The 14,311-nt window shown below is 54.2% G+C and overlaps 2 protein-coding genes across 7 annotated transcripts in view; one reads left to right on the top strand and one right to left on the bottom strand.

Annotated features, from left to right (window-relative positions):
• Positions 1-10,594, bottom strand: part of STRN4 (striatin 4) — a 26,226-nt gene extending 15,632 nt beyond the window's left edge. For 2 of the 3 annotated variants that reach the window (XM_032262546.1, XM_032262547.1), the window contains exons 1-4: positions 10,268-10,594; positions 3,311-3,414; positions 2,688-2,761; positions 1,545-1,623 (exon numbers count right to left, since the gene is read on the bottom strand). In XM_032262546.1, coding sequence (XP_032118437.1) covers positions 1,545-1,623; positions 2,688-2,761; positions 3,311-3,414; positions 10,268-10,549 — 539 coding nt within the window. In that variant the 5' untranslated portion in view covers positions 10,550-10,594. Of the gene's footprint in view, positions 1-1,544; positions 1,624-2,687; positions 2,762-3,310; positions 3,415-3,833; positions 4,532-10,267 lie in introns of those variants that run through there. The other variant, XM_032262548.1, reaches the window with a different exon arrangement.
• FKRP (fukutin related protein) overlaps positions 10,151-14,311 on the top strand; it is a 9,990-nt gene continuing 5,829 nt past the window's right edge. Inside the window, exons 1-2 of one of the 4 annotated variants that reach the window (XM_032262551.1) lie at positions 10,151-10,214; positions 11,757-11,887. The gene's annotated coding sequence lies outside the window, so the exon portion shown is untranslated. The other 3 variants (XM_032262552.1, XM_032262553.1, XM_032262550.1) reach the window with 3 other exon arrangements.

The raw sequence follows: 14,311 nt of genomic DNA, 5'->3' as shown, positions 1-14,311 counted from the left end.
AAAAAAAAAAAAAAAAAAAAAAAAAAATACATAAACTGAGCAGGGTGGCTCATGCCTGTGGTCCCAGTTACCCAGGAGAGGAGGCTGGGGCAGGAGTATCGCTTGAGCTCAGGAGATCAAGGCTGCTGTGAGCTGTGATGGCACCACTGTACTCCAGCCTGGCCAACAGAGTGAGACTGTCTTATTAATTAATTAATTTATTTATTAAGCCAACAGAGGCACAAATATACAGCCATGGAAGAAACTGAGACTATATATGGCAAAATGTTTATAGGGGTATGAAATTTCTTGGGTGGAGGAATTATGAGCGATTTTTTTCTCTCTGCTCTCCTGTATTTTCCACGTTTTCTAAAATGCGCAAATCTCTTCAGCAATTAAAAAATAGCAATTTGAGGACTGGAGCAGTGGCTCATGCCTGTAATCCCAGCACTTCGGGAGGCCAAGGCAAGTGGATCATTTGAGGTCAAGAGTTCAAGATCAGCCTGATCAACACAGTGAAACCCCATCTCTACTAAAAATACAAAATTAGCCTGGCGTACCTATAATCCCTACTCAGGAAGAACAGCTTGAACCCAGAAGGCAGAGGTTGCAGTGAGCCAAGAGCACGCCACTGCACTCCAGCCTGGGCAACAAGAGCGAAGCTCTGTCTCAAAAAATAAAACTAAAATAATAATAATTTGGCCAGGCATCGTGGCTTATGCCTGTAATCCCAGCACTTTGGTAGGCCGAGGTGGGCGGATCACCTGAGCTCAGGAGTTTGAGACCAGTCTGGCCAACATGGTGAAACCCTGGCTGTACTAAAAAATACAAAAATTAGCCATGCGTGATGGCACATGCCTGTAATCCCAGGTGCTCAGGAGGCTGAGGCAGAATTGTTTGAGGTGGAGGGAGGCAGAGGTTTCGATGAGCTGAGATCATGCCACTGCACTGCGGCCTGGGCAATAGAGCAAAAACTGTCTCAAAAAATAATACTAAATAATATTAATAATTTGCTGGTCCAAACATGGTCAGTGACTGTGATCGTTCACAGTCGATTACAGACCTACTTACAGATCTGCCCTTTTCCCACTTACCACTGCTCCATTTGATTAGTCTTAAAAAAAAAAAAAAAAAAAAAATGAATATTACCCTTGGGGAATAAAGAGCCACACTTCATAAACCATCAGGTATATGTGTGTATATATATACACACACACACACACACACACACACACACACACACACACACATATACATACATATATACATTTTAAAGCCACACTTCAGGGCTCTTATGGCCAGTGAGACCAAAACAAACACAAAAAAACAAACCAAAAAGCCGCAGAGGTGTTCAGGGACACGTCCAAGGGAAACTCCTGCAGCAGTTTCCCCACTCCCCAGGCCAGGCTCCGCCCACAGGGGAAAGGCCATTCCAGCCATGGCTGGCTAAGATCCTGATATTTCAGTGTCCCCAGTGGGGAAGGAAAGGACTGTGAAGTGTTTGGACTTATCTCTCAAGCCAAACGTGCCCAGTGTTCCCAGCCCCCCTCCCCCAGCACACTCACTGTCGGAGAAGCTGCCGCCCCTCCTTCCACACCAGCGGGCTGTTCTCCAGGGTGACCGATTCCACGGGGCCATTGGAGACTGGCGGGTGGAGAGAATGGAGGCTCTCTTAGTCAGGCCACTGCTACCTACCCATCACGTCCTCCATCTTCCTCACCCCTCCAACCTAAATCGGTCACTGTCACGGGTCCTGTGGCACTGCTCCCTGAGTGCTGGAACCCTGCTCTCCCCCCATGCAGGGATTCCTCCTCCCTGAAGCAGTCCTCATCCTCGTCTGCTGACTGGTCATTCCCCAGGCTGGCCCCCGACAAGACAAGGGTTTATCTCAGAACTCTGGGCGAGTTGTCATCTTCCTCCACGGCAAGGGCCAGGGCCTGGGCTACGTGGGTAAACAAAGACCCCTGCCCTTGTGGAACTTCCATTCTAGTGAGAGGAGCTGGCAGCAGGTAATGACCATCACTATCAGCCCAGCACACAAGGTCTTCCCAGCTTGCCTTGGCCAAGCTTCCCCCTCACCTGACCTGCCCTCCTACGTCCTCTGCCCTCTCTACGCATTTGCCCAGTCACAGTGACCAACTTCCTGTCCCCTAACACTTTCAGCATGCATCTATGTGTCTGTGCTCTCTCCCCTCACTCTCCTGCTGGGGAACTGAGTCGTCTTTCAAGGAGCTTAGACTCTAAGGGACCAGAGGGCAGGGACCATGTCTCCTATACTCTCTGTTGGGTCCTTGATCTGTGATACAAAACCTGCACCCCACAAAAAATGTCTTTTTTGGATGAACGGCTGAATGGCAACCCTGTTCAAATGCCACCTCCTCGGTGACGTCTTCCCTGGCTTTCCCGCACCATCCCCAGCGCTCTATAAATAGCCCTGGCGCCCACTCCTTGCAGAGGGATCCTGTGAGCTGCTCGTGTGTCTGCCTCTGGTGCACAGGGGGATGGCAAGCAGGATTGGCCCCAAGGGTCCGGCACAGGACCTGCCCATGGGCAGGGCTCTGAGAGTGAGATTCCGCCCTTCCCAGCCCCGGGGTGATTCCGCCCTCTGAGGAGCAAAGTGAGAAAGAGGCACCCCATCTTCCTGCTTCTCCAGCACACTCAGCTTCCTCGGGAGGGTGCCCACAGTGCGAGCATCAGAAGGTGGGTACCTTGTTCTGACACATCTGCTTTCTTCTCCCCCTGGTTCAGGTCTGTCCCAAACTTCAGTTTATGATATTTGGCCCTAAAAGAGCAAACGATCAATGAATAAGAGATGTGGGAGAGCAGACAGCGTCAGTCGATGCCTGAGGAATCCGGAATCCCAAATCCCAACGTGCAGGGCCTCCTCCTAACCACTCTCCTACCACTGAAGCTGAACTGTCCCCAACACCCCTGGCCTGGAGGAAGAGACCACTCCCTGCAGTCAGGCAACCTAGGCTGCTCTCAGGGGTCCTTGAAGAAATCATTAGCCCTGGAAACCCCAGTTCCTTATCAGAAAGAGGGCGAACAATACCCATTAGGCTATTGGAAGGGACGGGAATAACGTGGGTAGGGAATATACAGTAGCCGGTGCACAGCGCGCCACCAGCGTCGTGAATATTGTTCCCGGCGTCTAGCCCAAATCCCACCTACTCTGTCTTGTTTCTCCCCTAGAACCTTATGGAACCGCGATGATGGAAAAGAACGTTGGTCCCAAATCTCCCTCAGCTGGAAGCAGGCGTGGCTGGTGGCCTCCCGACACTGAGCGTGAGGTGCGCCCAGAAGGCAGGCCCAGGCCGGGGCAAAGGCTCACCTCTCCTGCTTCAGCGCGTACTCTAGCATCTTGATCCGCCGCACCAGGTCCGTCTTGAGATTCTCCTGCCCTTTTCTCTCTCCCTGGAGGAAGGCCACCTGCGCCTGGGAGGGCAGACAGGAAGCAAAGGAAGACACTGGGGCTCAGGCTCACTGCTAGTGTGTCCATCGCTCACCCTAGTACAGTGTCAGCCCTCAGGCATCCCTCGGTGATGGGTGGCAGCCACTTCCTCGGGCACAAAGATGCCGAGTCAGGGTTCAGGGAGCACCGAGAGGACAGGCTGGGTCTGTTTCCAGGGCCTCCTGCCACGTCACCCACAATGAGAGCTGAAGGGGAGCCCTTAGCCCCTGAGATGACAATGGGGCCAGCTCGAGCCTCATTTGGTGGCTGCCTTTTGAGGGAAGTTGGGTTAGGGATGGCCAAGGAGAGGAGGGTGGGCATTCACCGCCTGGACTCCCCCCACACCCTCCAGCAGGTGCTGTCCCTCAGGCTGCTGGTGGAGGTGGCGTTCCACTATTCTTACCAGAGCATCTGTCTCTGGGAGGTGTAGGAAGCTACTTCTGGAGCTCAGGGACAAGAGTGGGTGGCTCGGCTCAGCTCCCACTCCAATACAAAAGCTTTACTAGCCAAGCCTTAGCTATCCCACTGCATTCCTCCCAGGGTGTGAGAGAAATGTGCCACAGACATGACCCGGGGCTCCTGCCAAGCACTTCACACCGTCTGCTGGTTTGAGCTGCCCCGTCTGCTCCAGTCTGTCAACAGGTCATTTGGAGACACTGGGCCTACTGCCTTCCAGGCAGGATCCTGGCCCCTGACCATGGTCTGGAAGCCCTTGTGCCAAAGCCCTGGCCCAGGGCTCATCCCTGGCTTCTCCCCAAGCACTCCACCATTCCATCCCAGGACAGCCAGAGCTCCAGGCCCAACTTAGACACTTAACTTGCCACATGATCTTAGGCAGGTCATCGGCCTTCTAAGCCTCCATTTGCCCCTCTAGAAAATGAGACTCATAAGTGCCCTTCCCTCATGTGCTAGGCTCTGCTCAGTCCAAGGCCTGGCAGAGTTTAGCTAACAAATGCCAGCTTCTACCTCTCTCAACATTTTTAATCTCCCTGTCCATTTTTCACAACTTCAAAATGGGCCCAGTTCCTTAGGGGAGGTAGGATCCCTCGGAGACCCCAGATCAATGAGAAATGTCTGTAGATTGGCCAGGCACAGTGGCTCATGCCTGTAATCACAGCACTTTGGGAGGCTGAGGTGGGCAGATGACTTGAGGTCAGTAGTTCGAGACCAGCCTGGCCAACGTGGTGAAACCTCGTCTCTACTAGAAATACAAAAAACTCAGCCAGGCGTGGTAGTGCACACTTGTAGTCCCAGCTACTCGGGAGGCTGAGGTAGGAGAATCACTTGAACCTAGGAGGTAGAAGTTGCAGTGAGCTGAAATCATGCCACTACACTCCAGCTTGGTGACAGAGCGAGATTTTGTCTCAAAAAAAAAAGAAACATATGTCACGAGTTACCTTATAGAGAAGAAACCTCATCTGTCCGCTTCAATAAGAATTGTTTTCCCTCTTAACACTTTTTACCAACACATATCTACATAAACACCCGAGGCCAGATAGGAAAACTACTTATGCGACATCAACATCTCTGAAGCATGAGTTTCTGTCTTTTGTATATCTTCTCGGTCCCCCAAATCTACTCTCTGAATCACTGGAGAAGGTGTAAGGAGAGGTAGACTGACCACCAAAGACAAATCCCGACTTTTCTCCTCGCTCTCCTCCCTGCCCTCCTGGGCTCTGGTAATTGATCCTTCAACCTCTCAGGGGCAGTCCAGCCTGCCGGGAGCCTACACCTCGGTTAACGCCCACCATGGTTTGGTGACTGCCCACCCGTATCAGGTGCCCCAGTAAGGCAGTGGGGAATAACAGAGGAGCCACGTGGTTCTTGCCCCCACAGGACTCAGTCCTGTGCAGGAGACAGGCATGAGCAGCAACTCACACGCAACGTGACTAGGACCCTGTTGCAGGAGCGAAGGACGCTATGGGGGGAGGGACAAGAAGCCACAGTTCAGCTAAGGCCTGAGGCTGAAGAGAAGTTAGCCAGGGGAGGGGAGGGCCCTACTGGCAGAGGACAGACATGAGCTGCGCGGTGGGCTAAGGAACACTAAAAAGGCCAGGATGGCTGCTTCAGAACACGTGAAAGCCTCAGCGAGGGCAGTTAGAGAAGTGCAGTGGCTCAGCAGAGGGAACACAGAGAAGCCACGGAAGGGTTTCAAGCAGAGAGGGAACCAATTCGCATGTCATGAAGGCAGCCCCAGCTAAAACACGGAGAACTGCCTAAAGGGAGCAGGAGGTGGCAGAGCAGGACACGGAGGCCCCTGTCATGGAAGGGGGCAGTCCTAGAAATCCCAGAACAGAACAGCAGTGGCATGGACTGCAATGGGGGCAGTGGACACAGTGGTGGTCTATCTGTGGGGCAGGAGGCAGAGTAGGGCATCACACCCAGACCTCCCACTGGCTCAGCATCCCCTTCAACCCCAAGACGCCTCGAGCCGTGGTCTCCCTTCTGCTAAAGAGGACGCAAGTGTCCCCTTCCCAGTGCCTCTGGAAAGAGAACCAGAAAGATGTGGTTGGAGTGTCTCAAGGAGGTAAAATCCACCAAAAACAGGAAGCATCGGTGGCCAGTCTCTCCCTTGCTGCAAACGCCAGCAGCCCCCACTGGCTCCCTGGTCTGCAAGGGCCAAGGGTGGTGGTGGGCCTTCCAGGATCTGGAAGTACTGCTCACCACTGCTCACCACATCCACCCACTGCCACTCCCTCTGGCGACAGCCGCAGAGCACATGCCCCCAAAACCTTCTGATACCTGGCAGCTCCTGCCTCTCTGCCCCTCAAGCTATTCCCAGCGAGGCAACATCTAAAGGCTTGGGAGAAGTCCTAGCAATGCAGTCCTCCCAGGAGCTGATGCCTCTCTGAATTCACTGCTTCCTGCCTGAGCTCCCTGGGAGGAGTTCGCGTTTTGTGCCATCTAGCACTCCATCTCCTAAGGGCCTTCTTCCCAAGCTTCAGCAGCTGCTGGCAGGGATGAGCCCCCAGGAAGCTGGAGTGGGGAGCGGACAGCTCCACACATTCTCTGCCGGCACCGCACTCACCACAGCTCCCTGTCGCTGCTCCTATATGAATCTCCAGTTCAGATCTCTCATTAAAAGGTCCCTCGCATCCTCAAAAAGCTTCCCCTCTCAGAGTTGCCACAGAACATGGGCAGAGCCACACAATCAACTGTGCATGGACATTTATAGCTCTGCGGTTCCCTGCATGAAGGAGCTTCCTCTGCCAGCCTGGAAGTTCGGGGTGGGCAGAAACCACATCACCTGCTTCTCAGAATTCCCCACTTGGCAAATGCCTGCTCATTACCAGACTGCAGCTCTGGCATCTTCCTGCTCCAAACTTATGGTGCCTGCTGGCAGGACCTCCTGAGGGGCTGCCTCCTCTGCCATTCAACACACATGTACCAAGCACGGGTGCACGAGAAGTCTTCTTTCTGCTAGGAGCAGCTGTATCCAGTTCTTTGGAGAAAAGTTATTCAGAGTTCATCAGGAAAACCTGACACTGCCGAGGTCTTAAGGGTTCTCACAGGGGAAGTCACTCCGTCTATTAGCGGTAAGTGTTCGAGTAAGGGTACGTGAAAGAGGTGCTGCTGATGGGAGCATAAACGGGGTGGGGGCGTCAACGTGGACAGTCAATCACCGTTTCATAAACACATCCCCTCTACTATTCCACCCATCCATTCTGCTTCATACGTGCACAGGAATAAGGGGCATTCACTGCAGCCACGTCTGCTGGGGAAAAACTAGAAAAAATCTAAAAGTCCACCAACCAGGGTCAAACTCAATCAGCTATAGTTCGGCCATCCCGTGGGATGCTATGCAGCTATGAAAAAGAATAAGAGTTCTCTGTGCTGACACGAAAGGAAAACCAAAACACATTATTATGTGAGAGTCACAAAATGTACACACAGCAGTTCACCTATTACACAAGCACGATAACTCTTCTTTCTCGGGAGAGAAGAGCGGGAAAGGGACGAAGGGAGGGAACGTTCCTTTTTCACTCACATGTTTATGTGTATACATACACTCACACACACACACACACTCCTCTGAGATGTTTGAATTTTTACTAATGTAACAGAGTAAAAGAAAACAAAAGCACAAAGTGACAGTGCTGGTACCATGCCAGGCACAAGTTCCTCTCAAACTCCAAGAAGAGTCGCTAAGGGAGGGGACACACATTTTTTCTCTCAGCCTCCAGGATGACAAGAAAGCGTGGTGGGCACAGTGCACTCACACAAAGTCCCAGAGGCCGAGATTCAGTCCAAGCTCTGTTATGACTGCTTGGTTGACTATGGGGAGACCACTATGCTTGCCTGAACCAGTTTTCTCATCTGTACTGGGGAGCAGAGAGGTATAGAACATGGGCTTAAAAAGTCCACAGATGGCCAGGCACAGTGGCTCACGCCTGTAATCCCAGCGCTTTGGGAGGCTGTGGCAGGTGGATCACTTGAGGCCAGGAGTTCGAAACCAGCCTGACCAACATGGCAAAACCCTGTCTCTACTAAAAATACAAAAATCAGCCAGGCATGGTGGTACATGCCTGTAATCCCAGCTACTCCGGAGGCTGAAGCAAGAGAATCACTTGAACCTTGGAGGCAGTGGTTGCAATAAGCTGAAATCATGCCACTGCACTCCAGCCTGGGCGACAGAGCGAGACCCTGACTCAAAAAAAAAAAGGGTCCACAGACCAGCCCTTCCGCTCAACTGCTGAGATCCTAGATAAATCACTTACCCTCTCAAAACCTCCATTTCCTCTTGTGATTATTATTTTTTTAAAGGCGAGGGGGAATATCATTTACTCTCCCAGAATGCTGCAAGAATTCAACGACAGCTCGTCTGACAGCTTGCAGCTGGTATCGTTACTGCTGAGTGAGGTAATAACACTGGCTCTGCCTACATCATGGGGCACTGAGAAGATCTAACAAGATGTATGCTGGGAAAGAGCTCGGAAGTAGAGAGGGGGACAGAAGTGAGAGCGGTTACATAAGGATTCTGCTCCCACCCCAGCCTCAAGCCTCAGCCATGGCAAATGAGGGCAGGGGGAGTTACTGGAGGGTCTTTACTCATCCTATCGACAAAAATGCTTTTTTTTTTGGAGACAGGATCTCAGTCTTTCACCCAGGCTGGAGTGCAGTGGTGCAGTCATGACTCACTACAGCCTCAACCTCTGGGGTTCAAGCGATCCTCCCACCTCAGCCTCCTGAGTAGCTGGGACTATAGGCACACGTCACCACGCCTGGCTAATTTTTGTATTTTTTCGTAGAGATGGGGTCTTGCTATGTTGGCCAGGCTGGCCTCAAACTCCTGGGCTCAAGGGATGCTCCTACCTCAGCCTCGCCAAGTGCTGGGATTATAGGCATGAGCCACCACACCCAGTCCCTATGGTCAAAATTCTCCTCAGTTATTTGGGTACCAACTTCCACTAGACAGAAAATGGCAATTCAGAAGGGGAAAGGTTGGCTGTTACAAGCAAGGAATGACAATTTCTGCTAATAACACCTCAGTCCAAGAATCCTCAGACTTCCAGCGGGCTATTCCTGATCCCTTCAAATCCTCACAACTCCACCGTCCTCCAGACAGTCACTGCCAACGGACCCGACGCCCCGCAAGGTCACAAACCCCAGCCCAACTCCTCAGGCTCTTCCATGTATCCGTCTTTCATGTATCATGCCTGTCTCAAGCTACCCCACAAACCACGGGGTCTTTTCCCAGGACTTCCACAAACATCTCCATCCCCAAACACCCCACCCCGCCCTTCCTCATTCCCTCTGAGATGCCTCTTCTTGTTACCTTCCGGCTCTGCAAAATTCTCCCCATTAAAGCATCATCCCAGGGTAGCCCCCTAACTTGTCCTCATTGGCGCCATCCCAGGACTCCTCACCTCCATACTGGACATGCCTGACCCCCCTACACTCCAATTCAGGGCTCTCTACCTACATCCTACACACACGTCCCATCTCAGTGCCATGGCACCCACTCCTGGACACCCCCAAAGTGGGACTTCCCCTCTCAAGCTCTCCCACCCAAGGCTCCTAGGGCATATCCCTGTGCTGTCCACACTTCCACTCCAAGGATCCTTTCGCTGCACTCTGCAGCCACTCATACCCGGGATCCCCAGTTTCCTCCTCAGAGGGGAGGGCACACACCTTCATCCCGGACCCCTTGAAACCCTCCTCCCATTCCTAGGGTCCTCAACAGCCATCCTTCCACGCCCACTGTCCAGTCGTTCGAAACACAGCCATCCCAGGCTCCCGGACTTCCTCTCCCTAACTTCTCCCGGTTCCCCGTCAGGATCCGCTCTCATTCCCATCGGGTCCCAAGTACCCCCCCGGACACTCCCACCTCCAACCTGCACCTGGCTGGGGCCGGGGTCGGGTCAGGAGTCCCTCGGCACCCGGCGAGCTTCTGCTCACCCTCGCAGGAAACCACTCAGGTCTTTCCCAGACCCCTCCGGCTTCTCTCCACACCCTTTCCCCAGTTCTCTTAGGCTCCCCTCCATGCCCCGAGTCGCCTCTCTCAGGAATCCCGCTGCCGGCGCGCACAGTCCCAGTCCCAGTCGCACTTCCAGCCGGTTCTGGTCCCTCCGCCCCTTTCTCTCGGCCAGTCCCGGTGATCCCTCCCACCTCCTTGTCCCTCCACTTCCACCTCGGGCCGTCCCGGTCCCCTCCCACTCGGGGTGCCCTCAGGACACCCCTCGGACGGCCCCTCACTCGCCCTCCGGGACCGTCCCGGTCCCCTCCCGCCCCCCCAGCCGTCCCGGCGGCCATTGCTCCAAGATGGCGGCGGCAGCAGCGGCGGGTGAGGCCGGGCCGGGCCGGGTGGGGGGTCGGGGGTCCCGGGGCGGCGCTCACCTGTAACTCTGCGCGCTCGGCCTCCCAGCGGGCTTTCTCAGCTTCAAAGCGCGCCCACTCGTGCTGGATAAAGTGCAGGATCCCCGGCAGGCTCAGGGGCTCCGGGCCCGCCGTGGGCCCGGGGCTGCCTCCGCCGCCGCCTCCCTTACCTGCCGGACCCGGCCCAGGGGCAGGGGCAGAGACCGGGGCCGCCCCAGTGGGGCCAGGGCCCGCGCCTGAGCCGAGCGGACGGCAGGAGGAGGCGGCGGCGGCGACCGCGGCGGCCGCTCGCTCCTCCATCATGGAGGCCCCGGGGCCGGCCCGCGCGCCCGCTGTGCCTCGCGCGCCTGCGCGGCCGCGCCAACCCCCTCCCCCCCCCGCAACCCCGCGCGCGCGCCCGGAGGGGGACGGTGGGAAGGGGGGACGGCGGCGAGCGCAAGGCAGGGGGCGAGCCTCGCCCACCCGGGTCGACCCCGAAGGCGAGCGTGCCCGCGCAGGGGGCAGCGGGAGGGAGATCGCGCCCCGAGGAGGGCGAGGGAGACCCAGGCCCCGCGCGACGGTTGCCCTCGCTGGAGTGAGACTGAGGAAGGGGCGGCTTTCTGACCCCCTCCTTCCACTTCGCCCCGGAGAAAGAGCCTTACCCCTTCCCCACCCAAACACCACTCTCCTGGACAATTACTTTTACTGTGAGAGAAAGGGCAACCAGCAGTGGCCCCATCCTCTCTGATTCCTGGCCAGGTCGATTGTCATGGTAACCCTTCCCCAGCGGTGGGGGTGAGTTGGTGGGGGGCAGTCTTCCCCTCCCCTACATCTTTGTGGTTATGGAACCCCAAAACTCTTCGGACTCTGTACCAGGAGAAGGTTGCTAAGGTAACCTAAGTCCCTGGTGGTCCTTCTGCTCCTACCCTCATCGACTACTGTGGCAACCACCCTCCCATCTAGCACTCAGGTAGAAAGGACCCCAGCCCAAGGACACTGATCTCTAAGAGAAGCACCTCTTCCCTAGCCTCCCCCCACAGCCACCTACTTGGCATTACCATGGTAACCATCTTCCCTATCCCATGGTGAGAGCCCATTCACCAAACCAACCTGGTGTTTTTATTTAGAGGAGGAGATGCTCAGCTGAGGGGCAGTTGCTATGGTTACAAGGCCTGGACCATCCTCCCGGAGGTGAGAAACGGGCAAGGTCAAGGCCTGGTTACTATGGTAATAAGGCAGTCCCCTTCCAGTGACCCTAGGAACCAAGCCCAACCAAGTAGGGAATGTTTTAAGATTGTCTCTCAGCGGCGCAGTGTGTCTAGGGAGGGGGTTGTCATGGTAACAGCTTCTGTGGCTTCTAGCCCTACCTTTTCTGGACACATTCATGCTACAGGGATGCTTATAGGTTGCTGTAATAACTGACATCCCTCCTATTCACCCCACCCCACTCCGGAGACACTCCATGTGGTGCCCGAGATTGTGGGACTTCAAGAGAACGGATTCCCTGACCTTTCTCTTACCACTTTTGTAGATAAGATGCAATTGTGCTCTATTGTGCGGAAATGGCTGATTTGGGATTTTCTGGTTCCCCTCCTCTCAGGAGTGCAGCTCAGCTGGGCTGGAACTGCCCTCCTGGAACTCCCCCAGCCTGCAACCTAGGAGGTAAGCCGTCCCTAGTGTCGCCCGCACTCTCATGGAAACTGCCCTCCCCTCATTCCCTAAGGCTTTCCCACGTGTCTCGTTCTTTTCTACCCATCACATCCCAATTCTGCAGATGCAGGGACTGAGGCTAAGGGCAGGTCAGAGCTCAGGCTCAGTGAACCCAAGGCCTGAAGAGAATTTGGATTCATTTACTTTGTTCTGTGGGGACTGGAGAGACAAGCGCTCAGCCCCACTGTCCTCTTCGTCTCTGACCACCGTTTCTGTTTGTTTGTTTGTTTGTTTTTTCAGACAGAGTTTCGCTCTTGTTGCCCAGGCTAATGGCGGGATCTCAGCTCACTGCAAACTCCGCCTCCCATGTTAAAGCGATTCTCCTGCCCCAGCCTCCCGAGTAGCTGGGACTACAGGTGCACGCCACCATGCCCGGCTAATTTTTAAATTTTTTTGTAAAGATGGGGTCTTACCAGTCCATGCTGGTCTCAAACTCCCAGGCTCAAGCAATCTCCCCCGGCTTTGGCCTCCCAAAGTGCTGGGATCACAGACATGAGCCACCGCACCGCCTGGTTTCCATTTTTAAACGTGATCATAACATAAGGATTAAGCAAGTGAATACGCATAGAGTGCTTAGAACAGGGCTTGGCATGTGGTGAGCTGCTAGAATTGTTATTATTATCCTCCTGGTTCAGAAAAATGTAGAACATTCTGACCTTTAAAATTGCATCGACTTTGCCCCAACAAAGGGCTTTGTAGCCCTTAAAGGTGGTGAAGTCTGGATGACCTTGTCAGGGTACTCGATGATTCCTTGCCTGGTGATTCCTTTCCCCACCTCAGTTCTCTCAGACCCTCACCAGCAGGCGGCACCTCCTCATCTGGCCATCAAACCCACTGGGGTCTGGTCTTCGAGAGCCTAGGGCTATGGTGGGCCTGAGGGTCGCCAGGACCTGGCCGCTGTCCTCTGCCTTGCTGGGTACCTCCTGGCCAGCCCAGAGTCAGTCAGACAGTGTGGCGAGAGCCAGGGCCTCGAAAGCAGAGACCTAGGTTCTGGTCCCTGCATCCTTCCCATCTCTCTGGGCCAGAGGTTCCTATCTTTCTTTCCTGAGACAGGGTCTCGCTCTGTCACCCAGGCTGGAGTGCAGTGGCTGGATCACAGCTCACTGCAGCCTCAAACTCCTGGGCTCAAGGGACCCTCTCACCTCAGCTTCCCTCCTAAGTAGCTGAGACCACAGGTAGATACCACCACGCCTGGCTAATTTTTGTTTTTTTGTAGAGACAGGGTTTCACTATTTTGCCCAGGCTAGTCTTGAACTCCTGAGCTCAAGCGATCCTCCTGCCTCAGCTTCCCATAGTGCTAGGATTACAGAAGTGAGCCACCACACCTAGTCCAGATTCCCTATCTCTTTTTTTTTCAGACAGAGTCTTGCTCCATAGCCCAGGCTGGAGTATAGTGGCTTGATCTCGGCTCATTGCAACCTCTGCCTCCCAGGTCCTGGTTTAAGCAATTCTCCTGCCTCAGCCTCCTGAGTAGCTGGGATAACAGGCACACGCCACCATGCCCAGCTAATTTTTGTATTTTTAGTAGAGAAAGGGTTTCACCATGTTGGCTAGGCTGATCTTGAACTCATGACCTCGTGATCTGTCTGCCTCAGTCTCCCAAAGTATTGGGATTACAGGCGTGAGCCACCATGCCCGGCCTAAACTCTAAGATTTTAAGATTTTTGAGGGCTTAAGATTCTGTGGTTGCAAAGGTTCCTGCCCTGCACTAATGAACTCCACAAGGGCAGGGATGCCTTCTGTCTCTGAGCGTCTGTCGCTCTTATCTCCAGTGCCTAGAACAGAGCCTGGCATGTTGCAGGAGTTCAGCAAATCAAAGCATCAATCTAAGGTCCAGAAAGCAATTCCAAGATTCTGAAGGTTAGAAAGGACTGGGCATGGTAACTCACGCCTGTAATCCTGACACTTTGGGAGGCCAAGACGGGAGGATCAATTGAGGTCAGGAGTTTGAGGCCAGTCTGGGCAGCATAGTGGGAGCCAGTCTCCACAAAAATGTGTTTAAAACATTAGCCAGGCACAGTGGTGTACACCTGTAGTCCCAGCTACTCGGGAAGCTGAGGCAGGAGGATGGGTTGAACCCAGGAATTCAAGGCTACAGTGAGCCGTGATTGCACCACTCCACTCAAGCTTGGACAGCAGAGCAAGACCCTGTCCCTTTTTAAAAAAAAAAAAAAAGGTTTTTAACTTAAAAAATCAAGATTATGGCCGGGCGCAGTGGCTCAAGCCTGTAATCCCAGCACTTTGGGAGGCCGAGGCGGGTGGATCACGAGGTCAAGAGATTGAGACCATCCTGGTCAACATGGTGAAACCCCGTCTCTACTAAAAATACAAAAAATTAGCTGGGCATGGTGGCACGTGCCTGTAATCCCAGCTACT

The sequence above is a fragment of the Sapajus apella genome, unplaced genomic scaffold (genome assembly GCF_009761245.1).
Source record: "Sapajus apella isolate SASKATOON/1434 unplaced genomic scaffold, GSC_monkey_1.0 scaffold130, whole genome shotgun sequence".
NCBI classification, from domain to species: domain Eukaryota; kingdom Metazoa; phylum Chordata; class Mammalia; order Primates; family Cebidae; genus Sapajus; species Sapajus apella.
This window is presented reverse-complemented; position numbering and strand designations above follow the sequence as displayed.